This window comes from Centroberyx gerrardi, chromosome 2, assembly GCF_048128805.1.
Source record: "Centroberyx gerrardi isolate f3 chromosome 2, fCenGer3.hap1.cur.20231027, whole genome shotgun sequence".
Classification (NCBI taxonomy): domain Eukaryota; kingdom Metazoa; phylum Chordata; class Actinopteri; order Beryciformes; family Berycidae; genus Centroberyx; species Centroberyx gerrardi.
The window spans coordinates 29620044-29640209 of record NC_135998.1 but is presented as its reverse complement, the minus strand read 5'-3'; the positions used below and the strand labels follow the sequence as shown (position 1 = coordinate 29640209).

At 39.3% G+C, this 20166-nt stretch overlaps 1 protein-coding gene across 1 annotated transcript; it reads right to left on the bottom strand.

Moving 5' to 3' along the window:
- Nucleotides 1–1070: 1070 nt before the first annotated feature.
- Nucleotides 1071–14868, bottom strand: odf2a (outer dense fiber of sperm tails 2a). The gene is made up of 19 exons (XM_078286925.1): nucleotides 14728–14868; nucleotides 13536–13652; nucleotides 12687–12800; nucleotides 12427–12606; nucleotides 12004–12182; nucleotides 11565–11718; nucleotides 10430–10555; nucleotides 9707–9781; nucleotides 9513–9584; nucleotides 9208–9324; nucleotides 8214–8399; nucleotides 7261–7370; nucleotides 6920–7055; nucleotides 6507–6617; nucleotides 5539–5802; nucleotides 4201–4301; nucleotides 3098–3260; nucleotides 1892–2017; nucleotides 1071–1808 (listed from the first exon to the last, which is right to left on the bottom strand). Exons 1-19 carry the CDS (start codon nucleotides 14728–14730, stop codon nucleotides 1638–1640), a joined length of 2505 nt encoding a protein of 834 aa, XP_078143051.1. The 5' UTR covers nucleotides 14731–14868; the 3' UTR covers nucleotides 1071–1637.
- Nucleotides 14869–20166: the final 5298 nt, after the last annotated feature.

The window sequence follows — 20166 nt, the reverse complement described above, 5'->3', positions numbered from 1 at the left end:
GTTGAATCTGTTCACCAACATGTTAAATGTCAGTTTTCAGTCTATTTTCGTGGCTCATTCAAATGAATGGGAAGTAAAAATCTGAACGCTACAAACTCGTCCAGCTGCATCTGATCTTGGTGATTAGTTTATATTCTGGTTTTCATGGCCAATGTCAAGAGCCAAATAACCCCCATGCTAAAACTAAGTGGAGTATTGCTTTAAGAATGAAATGCTGACATTTTTGAGACACTAAGTATTGCATCCAAATTCTTCTGAGTGTCCTTGAGATTTCTCTACAGCAATCAGTTGAAGTAATAGTTCACAAATGTGGAGTGTATGGCAGAGAAAACAAAAAACTGACAACCTGTTTCAGAGAACCAAAGACCTTAGATTGGGGAGACAGTTTCTGCTCCAACAGGACAATGACTCACAGTTCACTCTGGTGTTCCATTACTCAAAGACACAGCTGCAGGGAAATATTTTTCTAGTTTTATTGCAACTTCAAAAGTCATCCACAGTGGATATAAATTACTCAATTATTCATAAATATGCTCTGTGAAATCATCAAGGAGGAAACATGAGCAACACAAACTGTTGATTCTTCTAATGTAGAGTATGTCAGATTGTAATTTAACACTGATATGACAAACAGTAAACCAAAAGTCATTGTTTTGACACACACAGCATCTTGTACTAGGGACTGCAACAACCATAGCACCAGTGTTTTCAACTCCATAAGATGAAAAACAGATACATTTAAGTACATAATGTTTCATGGATGGCTTGGGCACATAGTACAAAACACAAATCAATATATTTTTAGTATGTAATAATAATATTATGTGATAATTCTGACAAAGAACAACATACTACCTTTTGTCTTGACTAGTGGAGGTTAAAACATAATGCATATTGCATAGGAAATTAGCAATTTCCATTGTTTTTGGCATGTGAAATGCAAACGTAGGAGAAAAATGTGATAACTCCTGCATGCAACCCTAATATATATACTAATATATATATATATATATATATATATATATATATATATATATATATATATATATATATATACTGAACCATTTCTCTTAAAACCTCTTTAGAAAAAAAAATGAAATAAATGAGAGGATATTTAGACTCTTCTGTGAGACAAATAAGAGAGACTTATTTATCAGTGTTGTCATCGCTGTACCATGCTCCTCAAATAATTCATAATTTGTAGTCGCCAATAAAGATTATTGGCTTTACAAAAAGCCCAGGAGTTACTACTGGTATTTTGTGGATTAAAGCATTTGCTGAAATAAGCATGTGAAAAGTGAAAGATGTTTGAGGTGGACCATCAGAATCTAGTCTCCCTCTAAACTCAGCCACTCTCAGTTGGGGATACTTAGAGGAGAACTAAATGAGACTTATTTCAGAGAACGCAGGACACAGAAATGTGAGAATAAAAGTGGTTGTTTCTACAAAAGCAGAATTTCACAAGTGAGAAATGCCTCGTCTTAGCTTAGTGATAAACAGACGTCATTTATGTTGATATTGAGGAGCGATACGATACTCTGTTTGGGAATGTGAATGTATATACGGTATATAGTTTGTGTGTTTTGATTTGTGCAAGTTGGGAGGGGAATATATGTGAAGCTGTGATGGACGGGCTGTCAGATGGGCGAGGGGGTGCGCAGGGAGCTGCTGAGGGCCAAGTCTCCAAACACATTGGCATAGGACGCTTTGAGGAACTGGACGTAGTTCTGCAGGCTGCGGTTGGTGCTGTCCGACTGCTCCAGGCGATCCTTCACGTCCTGCAGCCGGCTCTGGTACCGCCGCTCCACCTGATCATCGCAAACACACATGTTATATCACTTCAGTTTATACACAGGTTCATTGGAAGAAGATGACTTACGGAGGCCTTTACCTCCTCTTTGCTGCGTCGCAGCTGGTTGATTTCTGAGGTAGTCCTGCTGAGATGGGTCTCCAGGTCCAGCATCTTGGATTGGTTGGAGCGCTGTTTGGTCGCGGCGCGTTCTCTGGTCTCAGAAACCTGGAGATAAATATGTTGGAACATCATTAATGGGCTCAACTGATATCCTCATTATTTATTAAAAAAACATCTTAACCTCCCTTTTCTATCCCAAATTTGTGTGCCAACTACTCTGATATACTTTGTACCACATGTTACCTTCAACAATTATTTTCCAATACAATATCACTTTATCCTGTTTCTGTTTTTGCATTTGTTTTGCATCATAAGTGATTCATATACATGGACATCACTGATTGCACAGCATAGCCTAGCTTTACATTAAACAACTCACTGACTGAAATGAAAAAAAGAACATGTGCAAATTTCCAAGATGTTTCACATTTTGAGTATGCGTTCCTTTGCATGGGTTTTTCTCATAAAAAAGCTCAATATTTCAATTTCACAACTTTTTCCTTTATCTTGGGGATCTTGTAAATTGAAACTACTGCCAGTCTGAGTGCTGAGATGATCATACGCAACTTCTTTTGTCTAATTTATGAATCTTTCCAACACATCAAACCAAATGCAAGATCCAGTACTTTTCGTATGTTTATCATATTCTATCCCCAAAAATAAAGTGATTCACAAATCAAAGGATCAAAGGGAATCACAGCAACTTATTATTATTTTTTTTTTTTAAATAATAAAATATTAGGTCATCCAATTTATTTCTGTATAATTTGTTTGATTCATGATTAAATTTTCAAAGACGACAGTGGCAGGGTTCAATATTTGAGATAAATTATGCATGCAGGTTTATTTTGTCAATTTTTTTTGGTAACCTGCAGAGAACCGCTTGTCAGCTTTTGAAAAACAATTTATGTTTATATTACTAGATTGACAAGGTGATAAATAGTGATACACTGATAAATACAGATTTCAACAGGAAAATTAAGGTTAGGATCACATTAGTTTATGTGTTTCTTGCATGCAACTCATGCAATAAATTTGGCAAGCATGATCAAAATGGAGTTACTGACAACTGTTTTAATATAGAGGATGAAGAGAATGTCTTGTGGAAGGTTCTGTTAGTTACACATTTTTTAATTTAGTAAGTTAGTTCAATATACTTGCAAACATTCAACCAGAAGGTCGGACCTGTTGGCGAGCGTCGTCCAGAGCCTCCTCTAGCTTGCGGCTCAGCAGGGTGCACTCCCTTGTTTTTTCCTCCAGACGAAGCTGATTGCTGTGGATGGTCTCTTCCCGTTTGGCGACGACAGCCAGCAGGTCGCCGTTCTGACTGCCGGCCTCCTCCAGCTTCCTGTAGGAAGAGACCAGAGAAGGAATCGAGACAGCAACAACAACAACGAACCAGGCAGTTAGAGCAACGTATCCACCCACATACCTGCAAATGCTGGAGTCATGTAACTCATGCAAGAAATTTGCCAAGCATCTTTGTTACTAACCGTTTTATAGATAGGCCCAACTCAACTTCTTCTGCTTCTTTTTCTGCATTAAAATGATCTGGAGCTCAGAGGCCGTAAGTTCCAGAGCAACCAAATATGGTCTATAGATTCCAAATCTCCCCCACTACTCAGCCAGAAAAAAAAACATAATTACACCAATAGGCCAGATGGTGGCGTTATAACACGCAACTTTATGTTTTAGCCAATAATCCTAAATCATATGGTGTAGAATCAAACATTTTTTCTCCTCAGATTCCTTTGCTCAAGATGAATCCATTGCATATATTGGTTTTCATATCCGCTGTGTGTTTATCTGCCATTTTGAACATTAAGCAAAACCTATTTTTTGCTATTTCTTCCACAAAGTTGATTGAATCTTGAATTGGGATGGGAATTAGCCTGATATTTAGACTGAATGTCCATTTCGTTACCAAAATCTGATGAGTGGGCGGGACGCGATTCAGGAGTCTGGAACCAAGGCTAGATGGTCACGCGAAAGCACCACCATCAGGCCAACCGTGTAGTATAACCTAGCAAAACGGGTGTTTTATGTGAAAATGTCGTGGATTATTACTTGAACTTTTATTATTATTTTTCCCCAACAGAAAATAATGGCGCAGAGTGGATAATGGTGGTCAAATCCCTGATAACAGTTGCTGCTCTAATAGGGCAGGAGTAGATAGTGGGAGCACTTGCTGGTCAGCAAATGAAAGAAGATGTGCTGTACACTCTGGACACACAAAAGTGTAAAAGCCAATGTTGTGAAGCAGAGGAGGCTGCCAATGAGTTACCGACCTCTCCAAACTCTCCACCCGGTGTTGAAGCTGCTTGTTCTCCTCCAGCAGCACCATGTTCTTCTGCCTCAGCAGCTCCACCTGGCTGCCTTGAGTCTCCACCTAAAACCACATGGGACAAATACTGAACTATTGCACTCACACTAAACTAAACTATCTGTGACTTGTAGGTAGATTAGCTTTCCCTAAAACCCTGTGAGCCGAAATATCACCCTTCCCCAGGTGGTGGTTGGGATCTGGTGCTGGTCCTTCTTGGCTGACTGGGACTGTGTATCCAGTATTTAGTTTCCTACTTGGAAGACCCAGTTTTGAAAATAGGTCTGTTAACTGTGAACTTATATTATTATTATATTTGGTCATGTGGGCTGACTACAAGTTTCTGCAAGTCAAATTTAGGAGCTTTTTAATGCCAGTTTAAATACAATTTAAGACCAATTTCACCCCAAAAATTAGCCGAAAGAATTACGAAAACAGTAAGGTATGCACCAACCGAGTAGATTTCTCACTAAAAATTTTTTAACATCAACATATCATTGCCAAATTAATTGTGATATCTTGGTATAATTACCGTAAACAACTGACTCCATGGTTGAGACGATCGACAGCCTCTATCTCACACCAGTGGTATTGTTAGTGTTTATTAAAATTCAAGACTACATTTCCCATAAACCCTGTTGCTTCCTGTCCCCCCTCCCCCTCTCTGGTGTCTTTGTCTTTACTGAAGAGGATCAACATATTGGAAGGGATTTTTGTGACTTGAGTCACAGTTTTGATTGTTGAGACTTGACTTGATGCATGTAGAGAAGACTTGAGACTTGACTTGGGTTCTGGTGACTTGGGACTTGACTTTGACTTGTACTTTGATGACTTGAAAAGGTTTCTAAAGTCTTGACTTGAGATCTTGTGTTTGTGTAAATGACTTCGATTGAAAGTGATGAGATTTGTTCCAGCAGACGACTGAATTTAAATTCTGTTATCTGAATTTGTATGGAATGATTGAATTTATTGAAGTTGAAACTGATTATAGAAATCAAACTCATGATGCTCTTACCAAGTTTTTATCCTATTATACTATACTGCATTGAAAAGTCCTAGATATTTAGTTTTCTTTAAGATATTAAATTGATACTGGACTCTTGATTTGTTCTGACTTGACTTGCTGTTCTACATTTAGACTTGAGACTTGACATTAATGACTTGGACTTGACTTGCTAATCTACATTTAGACTTGGGACTTGACTTGAGACTTGTGCCTCGAGATTTGAAACTGACTTGGGACTCGAGCAGAGTTGACTTGGTCACACCTCTGCTTTAACATCATGCATAGGGAGCCGCTGACCTTCATGCGGAGATCGGTCAGAGTGCTGCCGAGCTCCATGCCGCGTCTCTCCTGGCCGCGCTCCCTGTCCTGAGCCTCCTGCAGCTGGAGCTCGGAGCGTCGCAAGGCTTCGGGAAGAGGCTCCAGCTCCGCCAGCCGGCCCAGCAGCTGCCTGCGCACCTCCTCTATCTCCCGCTCCAGCTCGCCCCGCGCCGCCTGCGCCTCCCGCTCCGCCTGGCCCAGCCGGGTGCAGTACTCATCTGCCTCGGCCCGGGTCTTCCCAACCTGCACAGCAACGTCGAGCAGAAGAAGTTGTTAATATTACTGTTAAGACCAAAGGAGACAGAGCTTTTGCAGTGAAGGCCCCCAAGTTGTGGAGTGGCTTGTCCGAAGAAGAGCTGAGTCTATCACTGCTTTTAAACCACAATTGAAAACATACTTTTTTAAACTTGCTTTTTCCTAATTGTTTTATTCTCCTTTTCTGTTGTCTTTTATTATTTGAATGTATTTTTATGCTATTTGTTGTATTTATTTTATGTCATTGTTTTAATCTTCTGATGTTCAGCATAAGAAAAGTGCTATATAAATCAAATTATTATTATTATTATTATTATTATTATTATTATTATTATTATTATTATCATTATCATCAACAACCTATTTAATTAATGACTTTTTTTGTCATTTGTTTCATATTCCATATATGTTGTATTATATACTGGATTCATGTAAGAATCTTAGTACAAATACAGGTGCAAACAGGTTAAGCTTTACAGACATGCTTATCTTAAGATAATGAAGTGGTTTTTAAACAAAAAACCATGTTAGTTTTATTCTGTTGCTAATTTGACAGTTGTCAAAAAACATCACAAAAATGGCAATTCCACAATTGATATTGATATTGACTGATATTGGCCAATACCTACAGTCTGCCTATATATTGGTGCATCCCTAGTGAGCAGTACAGTATAAGAGTGTGCTTCACATACCTGGATCTTATAGCCATCCAGCAGGCTTTCATATTGCTTGACAGAGGCTTTGACCTGCTGCAGCTCCGTCTGGGACAAGGCCAGCTTCTCCTCCACTGCAGACAGCGTGGCCTAATGGGAACACACAGCTGTGGTTGGCGACTGGTCCTAAGCAAGGACTCATACTGTGTCATACTCAAGCTACTGGCTAAAACAATTAGACAGCACTAATGAGAGTAGGTCATCAAAATTAGGTAAATTGGTTGAATTTATTTTTAGTTATTTAATTAACATGTGATGTAATGTATGTCAGTTACAAGTCTATAAGAATGAAAAGGAAGGATTTGGCAACACTAAGGAGTCAGAGATGCCCGATAAACGTGTCTTCATTGTCACATGAATGAAATCTTTGTGTGTGCTGTTGTGTGTTGGACCTTGAGAGTCTGGTTGTCCAGTTTGGCGGCGGTGCTGTCTGTGGTCAGTCCATGCAGGTGCTCCAGCAGGGCTTCTCTCTCCGCTCGGCCTTTATCCTCGGTACTGCGCAGCTGCTCGCTGAGCTCTGCCACACGGCTGCACCACATAAAGACTGTCTTTTTATTCTCTTAACAACCCTGTTTATCATTGCAGAGTTTTGAAATAAGAACCTATCATTGGTTGAGATGATGTGTTTCTGTTCAGCAGATAAAACATGCTGCTGCATAGTCACCAGTTCTCCAGTATCTGATTAGAGACTCATTCCTGTTTGTAGCTGCAGCCACAACAGAGCGGCCCTCACCTGTTCAAGACAGACAGTTCAATCTCCAGCTGACTCTTGTCCTTCACTTCTTGGGTGTGACGGCTTCGCCAGTTCTCAGCGGCTGACAGGGCGTCTGCCACTTGCTTCTCCTGTTAAAGATAGAAATACAAATCTAAATTATAACAAAGCAACAGTAAACATGTTCTCCATGAATGATGCAGTCCCCCTCTGGACCAATCAGTCATCTTGTTTTGTGCTGTAATTGTAGCGCCTCCCTTCAGCTAATCAGTGCGGTTTTGAAAATGCTGAAACAAAATGGTGAGATGCATCGTTTCTCAAAGTTTTTTAAATTCCCATCACTGATGACACCATCTTGTGCCCACTGGCTTTGTTTACATAGTGATTTACTGGATTGAACATATCAAATCTTTACTGACACTATGTGACAGCCAAACATTGGTTGTAACATGGATTTTGAGACTGAAAACATTTTGCTTACACTTGTAAGAGTTTGTTAATTTGTTGAGTTATGCTGGGTTAGTAAGGTTTTAAGAAAACATATTTTCCATCTACAAGCCAAAGTCACGACAAATGCAAGTGAATGGACTAGGCTTGGGCTATATCCAAAATGCAATATCACGATACTGTCCCAAAATATTGCGATACACAATATTATCACACGTTTTTTTTGTGTTTTTTTGTTTTTTTTTCTGTTTTTTTCCCCCGGGTTTTTTGGAGGGGTATTTTATTTAATTTCTTCCAAATTATAATTATTATTATTATTAATAAGGGGGCGATATTCAATATTGCGGGAAGTATCGCGATATTCGATAATATTGAATATTGCGATACTCTACAATATCGAATATCGGGCCAAACCTACAATGGACCCAATGCACCTGTCTATCTTCCTGGTGGACTCTGAAAAATGAATCCGGTGCTAAAGCAGGACAGCCTGGGAACTCTTCTGTAGAGCTAGACCATGTCCCTACCATGTCCAGCAGCTGGGTGCCGAGCTGGCCCGCAGTGTCCTCGCTGCGCTCCGCTCGGTGTTTCTGGGCTCGCGTGGCTCGTTTCAGCGCCTCTCGGTCCGCGCCGGCCTGCTGCTTCAGCCTCGCCAGCTGCTCCGACAGATGCTCCATCTCCCCCTTCTGCTGGTTCGCCGCGCGCTCCAGGTTCTGGACCCATGGACAACACAAAATCAGGGATTACATGTGTAGGGCTGTATTGTGTGGTTTTGGGGAAATTGGGGTAGGGAGTCTTACAAATAGGCTTGGGCAATATCCAAAATGTAATATCGCAATACTGTCACGCCAAAATATCACGATATACGATATGATTGCGGTTTTCTTTTTTTTTTCTCTTTGGGTTTTTTTGGTGGGTATTTTATTTCTTCCAAATGACATCAAATTTCTAGGCTATAATAATAATAATTATTATTATTCTTAACAGCCTAGAAATTTGATCTTACTATTCAAGCATTGGAGGAAAAAATGGCCATTTGGTATAATTTGCTCATTCCTGCTATTTCCAGAAAAACGTGCTGACTGTGGGAAAGGGAACCCACTTGAATTAAAAAGACACTTCAAGTATGATTATGTATGTGTGAGGGGTGGGGAACATTTTTTTTGTATTATTTGATATCGCAGGAAATATTGTGATATTCACAAAATATCGCAATATTCGATAATATTGAATATTGGCCCAAGCCTACTTACAAAGCAAGCTCGTGTTACAGTTAAGACAAATCATTAAGCCAACTTGTTTCACTGCAGTTAAGAATAATATACGAGAAATATATTGGCATAAATAATTGCTGCTGAGTCTACTGGGACAACACTGATTTTGAAGACAATGGCCTTGGTGACTGAAACACTGAAATACTCCATCAAACATATGCATAATTACAATTGCATTACCACAAGCAATAACAGGCTTGTTATACATAATGACATCTGCCAAAACAGAACAGATCCCATGACCGACCTTGATCTGCACAGCAAGGCGGTTGTTCTCGGCTTCTTTGCTACGAAGCTGTCCTTGCAGATGGGCCCTGGTGGACTCCAGAGCCTTGGACAAGTCACCTGTGGTCTTGGCATTTTCCTGCATCCTCAAAATCCAGCAGAATTTGCATTAGTGGCACAAATATATTTCACTTGAATCTACGTCATGAAGAGATTAAATGCATCGCACGAAAATATTGTTTTGTTTCGAAGCCCCATCTGTGAGACTGATCCACAGTCACACAAAACCAAAAGCGTCACAAACAGTGAAACCCGTGCACACAGTACCTTCTCAGTGTCTAAAAATGTGGAGAGCTGATCCACTTCTCTCTCTTTCTCTTGCAGTTTCACCACAAGATGCTGTAAAAGGAAAGAACGCCACAAATGTTAAAAAAAGATTGTAACTCCAGGTATTTGATAGGTACCGTTATTCAGACAGAAGAAACATTCAAATTTATTTCATAGGTTCCTACTAAGCTCACCGCATTTTCCGCCTCCGTGTCCGTCAGTCTCTTGAGTAATGTGTCCTTCTGCTCTGCCAGTCGTACTGAGTCCATCTGCCCAAAAAGACTCCATCAGCACACATGAAAGGTAGTCACTCTACTAAACAAACCTCCATATTGCTGCTGGAAAACCAATTAGGATCACACCCAGATATTGTTACGTCAATGTTTAAATACCTTTAAATACCTAGAAACAGAGGTGTGGCCAAGTTGACTTTGCTCGAGTCCCAAGTCAGTCTCAAGTCTTGAGGCACAAGTCTCAAGTCAAGTCCCAAGTCTAAATGTAGAACACCAAGTCAAGTCCATGTCATTAATGTCAAGTCTCAAGTCTAAATGTAGAACAGCAAGTCAAGTCAGAACAAATCAAGAGTCCAGTATCAATTTAATATCTTAAAGAAAACTAAATATCTAGGACTTTTCAATGCAATATGGTTTTAATAAGTATATTATATTACATATAATATACTTATATACTTATATATATATATTATAAGAATATTAAGTCTCAAGTCTTCTCTTCATGCATCAAGTCAAGTCTCAAGCAATTAATATTGTGACTCAAGTCTGACTCGAGTCCAATTATGTGAAAATGTTCCCTGTGTATCCAATTCAAGCTCTGAACAAATCCCATTGTGGTGCATGTAGACAGGGATTTATGAAGCTGTGTCACTAGTCTTCCCCCTGTTGACATGGAGGTCGTACCTGGCATCCGTGCTGCTCTCGGAGAAGGTGGCGGAGAGTTCGGTTTGTGGCCTCAAACGTCTCCAGCTTCTGCAGCAACAGCTCCTTCTGACGGGCCAAGACTGAAGACTCGGAGCCCGACAGCCTCTGCTCCAACAGAAGTAGAAGACACAGGAAAAAAACATTCAAACAAAACTATTCTCAGTGAAAATGTTGCATCCCCTCTCCCTTTGCTTGATAAATGAGGCACAATCTCAAAATTCATCATCTTGACAAGTAAATAGTATATTTCAGGTACAGTACTCATAGTCATCTTTAGCTAGGAGAAGCCTGCATATTTCAAATCTCACACTTCTTTATTAACATTTATATTAACAGATACAGTTCTATGAGGTCAGAAAAACTGTTAACAGTGTTCAATTTGGGTTCACAAATCTGAACATCTGAAAAAAGTGTTATATCTTGACCACATACTGTTGCTGTGTGTAGTTATTCAGTATTTTTTTAATTATTTTAATTTAGTAGTCAATTTGTGTTAATGTATCACTACCTTGGACTTCCAGTGAGTCTGAAAATGTACAATAAACAGTGAAAAATCCACAAAAACCACCACATTTGATGAAAATGCCATTCTAAAAATTGTTCCACTGTGCTCCAATGTAGCTTCTAATGAAGACTTTCCCCTTCCTTCTTTTTTTATATACTATATTTAGACACAATAAAAACACTTTATCAAAAAGTAAGACCTCAAAGGGTAAAATGGCATTTTCAGATTCACTTGAATCCCCTGGCAGTGATAAACCATCACAAACTGTCTTTCAAATATCTCAATAACTAACAAAGATTATGGGATACAGTTTAAGGTAATAAATCTCGCTAAGAATCACATAGGACCAATATGTCAAAAAATGATTTTATGGCCACGGACCAAATGTTCTTCTGCTATAGCTTTCCATTTTAGTTCCTGTTGAATTTTGACAGTAGGTATCAGTCCTCCTTTCTGATGATGCATCTAAATTTTTCCGTGACATTTGAACCATTTTTCTCGTTTTCCAGCTGCTTTCCATGGGTGAAAACGCAGAGTTCCCATGTTTCTAGAGCGTATGGGACTCCTGACAAGGCACATCATGAGGGCAAAGCTTCAGTCGATACTCACACTGCCACAAGCGCTCCCCATTTTGGAGACAGACTCGCGCAGGGCGGACACTTGCTTGGCGGCCGCTGTCCCGTCCGTCTCCGCCTCCATCAGTTTCCTGAGCAGAGCGTCTTTGTCTTGCTGCATGCTGTCTCTTTCCAACCTGCGAGGACAAGAACACAAAACTCTCCAAACAAAGGTCCATGCACTCAAAATAGTTCACACAGCTGTCTAAACTCTTTATAATTTTGCAAAACTAATAGTAGCTAATAGTCTAATACTATCTTCTCATTGTTTTCATTCAAAAATACAAAAATATAGAGCATATAGAGCACCAAATGCTTGGAAGGAAACCCAGCTATTGTGTCGTGTTGTGTTTAAATAAAGTTGGAACTGATTTGAATAATCTTGCTGACACATGCCACTGTCAGGATCTGTCTCTCTGCCTTGCCTGCTGTAATCCGTCTCCTCCAGTATCTTCTCCATGGACTGGCGTAAACGTGTGTTTTCGCGCTCGGTCACCTCCAGCTCCTTGGTCACCTCAGCCAGCTCCTCCTCCTGCTCGGCGATCACCCGCTGGGAGACACTCAGCTGCTCCGACCGCCGCTCCAGCAGCTGCTCCTTCCTCCGGAGCTCCACCTACATACATACATACAAGTGGATAAAGTGCATAAAGCATAACTGTTCACGAAAGTGTCAGTTTTCAGTCTATTTTCTCATTCAAATGAATGGGAAGTAAAAATCCTAACACTACAAACTCGTCCAGCTGCATCTGATCTTGGTGATTAGTTTATATTCTGGTTTTCATGGCGGTCAAGAGCCACATAACCCCCATGTTAAAACTAAGTGGAATATTGCTTTAACAGCGGCTCAGATCACTGACCTCGCTCTTCAAGGAGCTGACTTCCGTCAATAAGCTGTCGATCTTCTTCTCATACTGGCTAATTCGTCCGTGCAGCACTTCCTCTTCCTCGGACGAGAGGTCGGCCAATCGCAGCGCAGACTGGGAAGCCTCGGCGTCGGGTTCGGAGAGCGGCGTGATCTCAAGGCGATGAGTCGGCCCCTAGGTGGAAAACACACTTTCAGTACTACTCCAGATAATCTTTTGAAACGATATTGAGGATGGGATTTGGGTGCGATTACCTCCCATTTGTAGGAAGAATCCCGCATGGAGGCCTTTCCTGGTGGAATCCATGGCACCCGTGTTTTTACCTTCGCCGTGGGACGCAAGGCTCCTCTGTCACACTTGGTCTTCCCCTTTAAAAAATAACTTTCATGCTTTTCCATTTGCATAATAACTACAATGTGCAGGAGCAGGGGTGTGTCATGTATGTAACATAATCAGCTGTGGGTTATTAAAGGATAACACCAGTGTAATGTACTTTTTTCCTATCATCATTATTGCCCATGAAGTCTAAACCCACTGATGTATTTGCCAGTCAGAAGCTACTGTCTGTTCTACTGGGTTTGCCCTACATAAAAACAGCTCAAAAACATATTGCGGCCTTTTTTTAACAACACATGCACTGTATTTTTTTTAAAAGTCATGTAAGGAAAAAATACAATGCAATGCGTTGTTCAACATGATGTATAAGGTTACTCAAGGCAGCAGTTTGCCTCAGCTGTTTTTAATGTATTTTTGAAAACAATGGGAGCCTATGACTTTTGGGAGGTCGGGCAAAACTGCAGTAGAACAGACAGTAGCTTCTTTAGACTTCATGGGTACACTGGTGTTATCCTTTAAGGGCATCAGGGCAACAGATTGGAAATGATAATTCAGTGCCATGCTGAGTTATGAGCTGTGGTGGTTGCCATCTTTGAATGAGTTTAAGATTTTAAGTTTAAGATAAAGGCATAGACCTTCAAATGGTGCACATTCAAAATGTAAATGGTATTTAGGTTATTTGAAAACAAAAGGATTCACACAGACACATACGGAGACACCACCATGACAGTATATCAGTCCAAATAATCCTGATGTAAATCTCTAACCTGAGGCGTCCTGACAGGACTCGTCCGTTGGCTCTTCACATGGACATGCACTGGTGTGGTGTCATTCACATGCACGTGAAGCGGTGGTGAACTTGAACGGGTCCTCATTGCTTTTCTCTGTGGTAAGTGGTAAGAACGGTGGGGAAGCACATTGAAAATAATTACATACACACAGTATGTATATGATGCATCATTTAACAATGCTAATCAAATTCCCAACTGCAGCAACTCATTGCATAGTATTTTAGCAATTCACAACTAAAAAAGCAGGCTGAAATATTTTATGGTGTAACAGGTTTATAACAATACTTGGTACAAATTAGTGAGCTCATGGTTCCCTTTTCTTTTTTTAAATTGATACCATGCCAAGCAGTTGTAAAGACAAGCTCACAAAAACATGAAACAAGCATTACCTTGGAAACAAATCAAGCCAAGCACTTGAAGCTTGTTAAAACATTAAATAAACTAGCCTTCACAGAATGTTTTTGGCTTTTTTAAGCATTAGTACATTTGAGGATGATTTGGCCGATATCATCTCCTTGGACTGCCTTGTTGTTGAGTATATTAACAACTAAAAAAGTCATTTTTCACTTCATGTAGTTTTTTATTAAAATTAGAAGAAGTTAACCTGGCAATCTTGTGGGCATACCTGTCAGCTTACACTGTTAAAGGTATGTACGTGACATTCTGTGTATAAGTCACTGTAAGTGCATCTTTATTATGGTGGGTTTGGCTTAGAATAGTGATCAAACTGCACCTCAGCCCTGCCAACATAAGACAGCTCCTCACTGACATATACTGCAGAATAAAAGCGCTACAAAAGAGCTACATACAGCTACCACCTACATGTTTGCTGGATGTTTAGACAAAAACTATAGCTCACTAGCAAACACAGCTGACTAAACCCATTAATTGTCTGGTATGCACCACAACAAACCTAAATTCTGTCAAAACGCAACATGCTAAATAAATAATAGCAACTAAGGATTTCCATGAAAAACACATGCACTGTTAATGTTTCATTTAGAAATTCGGCGACATTTTTGTGTGATTCTGGTAACTTTGTCTTAAGGTTAACCATAAGACAACGTATCTTAGCTACCAGTATACGTTAGCATTAGCTAGCTAACAGCAGCCTGGCTAGCATCGGAAGATAGCCTGTGCAACAAATTGACAAATTCCTCGTCCTTACCATGTGAGAAGCCAAAATATAGTCGACAAGACTGCAAAATATATTTCATCAGCAAAGCAACGTGTGCGCTTTAGTATGTAAACTAAGTTAGTTTAAGATGTTGGAAGCTTGGATAAACTTCAACAGGTAGTGACGCTGATCGGCTTCCTGATTGGTTAGTTTAAGTCATTTGACAACTCTGTTCTCCGGTGATTGGACCAGAGCGGACCTTCGAACGTTCCCTAGCAACGCACTCAACAAGCCACGGTAGTAACAAAGATACATGAGTATGAGAAGATTTAAACCCCTCTAGAATGGAAAATCTCGCTGATATGCACACCGACATACTCTCGATTGCTAATTTTTTAGCAATAATATCACTTTAGATAGTTTTCAATTTTTTAAAATCATTTCTGACGTCAAATATATTAACACTCACCAAGATAATATTGAATTTGACTTTTGTTCGCTTGTCAGACACTGAAACACTGCACATTGGGGCATGTTGTCACCATGGTTGTCACATTGATTTCAGAGCATATTGTTTTTTTGTTTTTTTGGTTATAAATAGCTTTCCAATCAGCTTTTCAGAATAAATATTATTATGGTAGGGGTACATAGGCAAATTACTATTATTATTTCACATCATAAAACATCAAATTACATGTGTATATATTACATGTACATGAATATATACACTCACCGGCCACTTCATTAGGTACACCTTACTAATACTGGGTAGGTATCAGCTTTCAGCTCAGTGTCAACCGGCTACCAAATCTGCCTCAAGGTTCGACGTGTTGCATTCTGAGATGCTTTTCTGCTCACCACAGTTGTAAAGAGGTTATCTGAGTTACTGTTGCCTTTCTATCAGCTCGAACCAGTCTGGCCATTCTCCTCTGACCTCTGCCATCAACAAGGCGTTTTCGCCCAGAGAACTGCCGCTCACTGGATATTTTCTCTTTTTCGGACCATTCTCTGTAAACCCTAGAGATGGTTGTGCATGAAAATCCCAGTAGATCAGCAGTTTCTGAATTCAAAGTTCAAAGTCACTTAAATCACCTTTCTACCCCATTCTGATGCTTGGTTTGAACTTCAGCAGATCGTCTTGACCATGTCTACATGCCTAAATACACTGAGTTGCTGACACGTGATTAGCTGATTAGATATTTGTATTAACAAGCAGTTGAACAGATGTACCTAATGAAGTGGCCGGTGAGTGTATATTAATGGTATTATATTATAGTATATATCTATATACTGTTAGAAATTGCATCAGAATTTGTGTTTGTCTGTGTAGAATCTGAATGATTGTTTTCATTTCCCGGTACAGTTTGGAGTCTGAGAACATGTTACTCATACTGTACTCCAGCGACTCTTTTCCTCTATGTTTTTGATGATGTGAGTCAAACATTTCATGCAATTCCTTTCTAATCTCCAAGACACTGAGCTTCCCTGCACTGCTGCTGGTGCGACTCAAGTTCACAGAAAGCAGGTGACAACGGGTGATGGAAACATACATCAACTGCATGTTGCCATCTAATGGCATTTTTAGGCACTGGAGTGGAGTTTTATATTCTAGTCTCTGTACCTCACTTGTACATTAAGATGATTTGTATATCTTTGGATCTTGTTATTTACTATTATATGTCATGTGCAGAGTTTTATGAATACTGCAAGCTTTTGTCATTTTTCATTTAATGCAATAAATAAATTGCTGATCCCCAGTTTAAATCCCTTCAGAACAGCCCAAGACTGTAAGTCTACATAACTGGCAAACCAACCAGTGCATCAACCAATGAAAGAACAGATGTCTTTGCTTTCTGTTTCTTCAATAGATAGCTATAGTCACAAGTCCGAAATAGCTTTGTCTATATGTAACATAATTTCTACTCCAAATCCTTTGTCATCTCAATAAAAAGTGTTGAGGTATTTTCTGTATCCATGACAGTCACAGAAAACACGCAGAGTTATTACATACTTGCCAAAAAAAAAGAGCACCAAGAGTATGTATGTCTATGTAAATATACTAGTTATTGTTTTGGCAAGTCTAAAAAAGGAATGACAAAATAGTTAAATAGTTGAAGTGCAGCTTGATAAACTGATACAATACAGTGCGTTGAAATATCCTCCCCAGTCCCGCAGTAAACACACTTCATTGTACTTCCATGATGCCAAATAATCCTCTTTATTTGCTTTATCTGGCAAAACACTGAAAAAAAAACAAAAAAAACATTTGATACAATAATTGATCTCAATCACTGTTGAGATTGAAAAGTGAGAGTACACCAGTCTTTGGCACTTTCTATTCTAAACAAACATGCTGCTTTACAGAGATAATCATCAGTGCATTTCTTCGACTGAAATATTGAAAATACAATTAGACAGTATGACACTGACTATGAAAAATCACACCAACAAGCAAGTCACACATTTTGCTAGAAAGGTGGGGCACCCATCTTTTAGACATTGTTTTTTTTTTTTTTTACAAGTATAAAAAAGGTAGAAATGACCCCCCCCCCCCCCAAGATATCTGGGGGGGGGGGAGAATAAAACAGGATTGATCAATCGGCAGTTATTGGTGATACATTTCCCCCCAAGAGGCTTTGTTGACATGCTTCTCTTATGGATGTGGGTCCGTTTACATGGAGCAGTGGCTGTTTGTGCTTGTGCGTCCATGTGGAAAAAGAATCGTACTTCATGTGCTCTGGTGGATTTTACCGCCAAGACTGGGTGAGGTGAAAGCCTTCGTGTCTTTCCCCGTTAGCTACATTCTATAGCTGCCAAGTCAGTGGCGTCTGCTTTAATTCGACATTTTGGTTTAAAGGAGAAATCCACCGTCGGATACTAAAACCACTAGTACATACATTATCTATCTGTGATGTTCGATGCATTCCAGGAGTTATTTTGCGTGTTGTAATTTGCTTTTTTAGTGTATAACTCTTTCCCCTGCTTCAGTTAGTGATAGCCTACGTTTCCCAGCATGCCTTTTGACATGCCAGAGAACAGGCGTGAACTTGCATTGCATTCTGGTCTGTTGAGGCTGCTGTCTCCAGCTCCAGAAAGAAGCAACAAAACAACAAAATGGACTCAGAAATGCAAGGTCCATTACCAATAGCTTCATAACCACGTTAACGTTTTCAGGTGGATTTCTCCTTTAAATGGCATGTATGTTTCGAAACCCCAGATTCTCAAAAACGGCAGGGTTTCTAATCTAGCTGAAGGTGAATTTTTTTTACCCAACCAGGCGACATCAGGTTAATACATGCAACACCAAAGATATCCTTCAACAATCGACAGCACTTTGTTAACTATTGCAGGTAAAAGCTAACGGCAGGAGCGGAAAGAGGAAAGCTTCATCTTGTGTTTTGAGTCTTAATCTTGGATTTGTCACACAGCGTCCACCTTGTATGAGCTTTGTTTTTAAGTGGCGTTATCTTTAATAAATGGTTAAGTGTCCACTGGTATGACTCTCCAAGGCAATGCCTCTAAACTTACAACTTGAAAATGAAAAAATAAATTCACTTACACACTTAATGCATAAGCCTATTCCAAGGAATGTAAAGTCTGTGAGGCAATACAAGCAGTTTTAAATAGTTCATTACATTTTCTCTGCACAGTCGATGTCCAGCTTGTTACATACAGCAGTGATTTGGGCAGTGATGTGATGTCGGTGGTCCTGTTTCAGATATGAAGCACAGAAGGCGTCACTACAGCACATGGTCTTAAAAATTAAAATTAATCATATTTATGTATTAAATAATGCCTCTTCTGTGTTTGTTGCAATTCTGGTCAGTTTCCAGTGTCACTCCATTATTTTAGGGCTGTTTTGTCGAATAATGCTTTTTCATTAGGCCATAATATTTGCTGTTTTCAATTAAGTTGGTAATAAGGCCTGCAGAGTGTACAATAACATGATTTTAAATAGAAATCCTATGTGATTCACATTAAACTTTTAAATTACCTTAAATCACAATGTCCCACATGAGGACAAATTCAAACCACAAGTGAGGGAAATAATCTAAAAAGTGCTAAAAAAAAAAAAAAAAAAAAAAAAGGCAATGAAGTTACATATAAACATGAGTTTTTGAGACTTAATATAGAATAATGTCACCATGCAATATTTGACAATAACCTGAAATGAATGAATCCCCTCGCTTTTAGTTTGCCCATACATCAACATCTCTACTACTTTCTAATACTTCTGTCCTCATCCATGTCCAAAGATGTAAAATGTTACCATGACCGTACGTTTTTGTCAAATACAATACAGAGTCTTCTCTTATAACTGTACTAGGTCTTGCCTAAAAAAACACAAAGGCCAAGAAAGCTGGAACATTTATAAAATATACTGTATATTAATAAATGATGGTGATTGGTATTGGCTCAAAAAAATTCCAATTGGAGCATTCCTACTGATAATATTATATACAGTCAGAGCACCACTGGTGGAAATCAAAGATGGTTGATGCTTGAACATGAACTTGTTATTGCTGCCTTTTGTCAAACTGTTTCCAGAGAGCAGCCTATACATCTTTGACACATTTCAGACAGAAGATGTTAACAGAAAGGAAAGATGATGAAAATGTTTGAGATACTCCTCACACCTCTTCTGGTAAAAAAGGTTATCAGTGTGTGTTGGTGTGAAGAGCGATAACATGGATAGATTTTTCAGGTTTTTTTCCCCCCACAGCACGACAAACAAGATCATAATAATATTAAGCTCGTAACTCCGTGGAGTAAAGTGCAAGGCTACTATATCTTAATCGTTAGAACAATTGTCAACACAAAGAAAAGTGGAAGTGGATATTACAATGGAAACAGAAGAATATGTAGAAACGGCTCACTTTCCTCTGCCTCTCTTCAAGTCCTCGGAAAGTTGGAATGTAAGATTGCTAGAAAAAAACGGCCAGAGAACAGACTGGCCTCGTTTACATTATCGGTTTGCTCCTTAACGTCAGCTTCATATTTCATCACACGTTTTATAGACTTATCACATACTGAACAAACACATCTGTGCCAAAACATTGGTTTACAGAATCCGTACACATACTCTAACAGTGTCAATAAATATCACATAAGTAGAAACACTAAAAATAGCGCTCTACTTCAAAAATCTCAATTTCAAACTAGCTACTTGTTTTCATCGCTGCATAATTTAAACTGGTTGGTCGAGGGCAGTTAACTGTCAGCTGGTTTCATTATCTGCATCACTAAGACCAAAATAATGCTACTTTTCTATTGTGGAACAAAACTCAAACAGAGAGGCGATTAGATGAGCGTGAGTGAGATGGACGCTACTGACACGCATGCAAAGAAGGTGAGGAGACAGCTACATGCCAAAGGTCAAGGAATTTAAAAGGAAAGGATGATGATGTAGTAAATGAAAATCTACTTGGGGAATATAGATCTCTGGCTAGGATAACTAGCATAATAATAATAATAATGATTTTGAAGTCG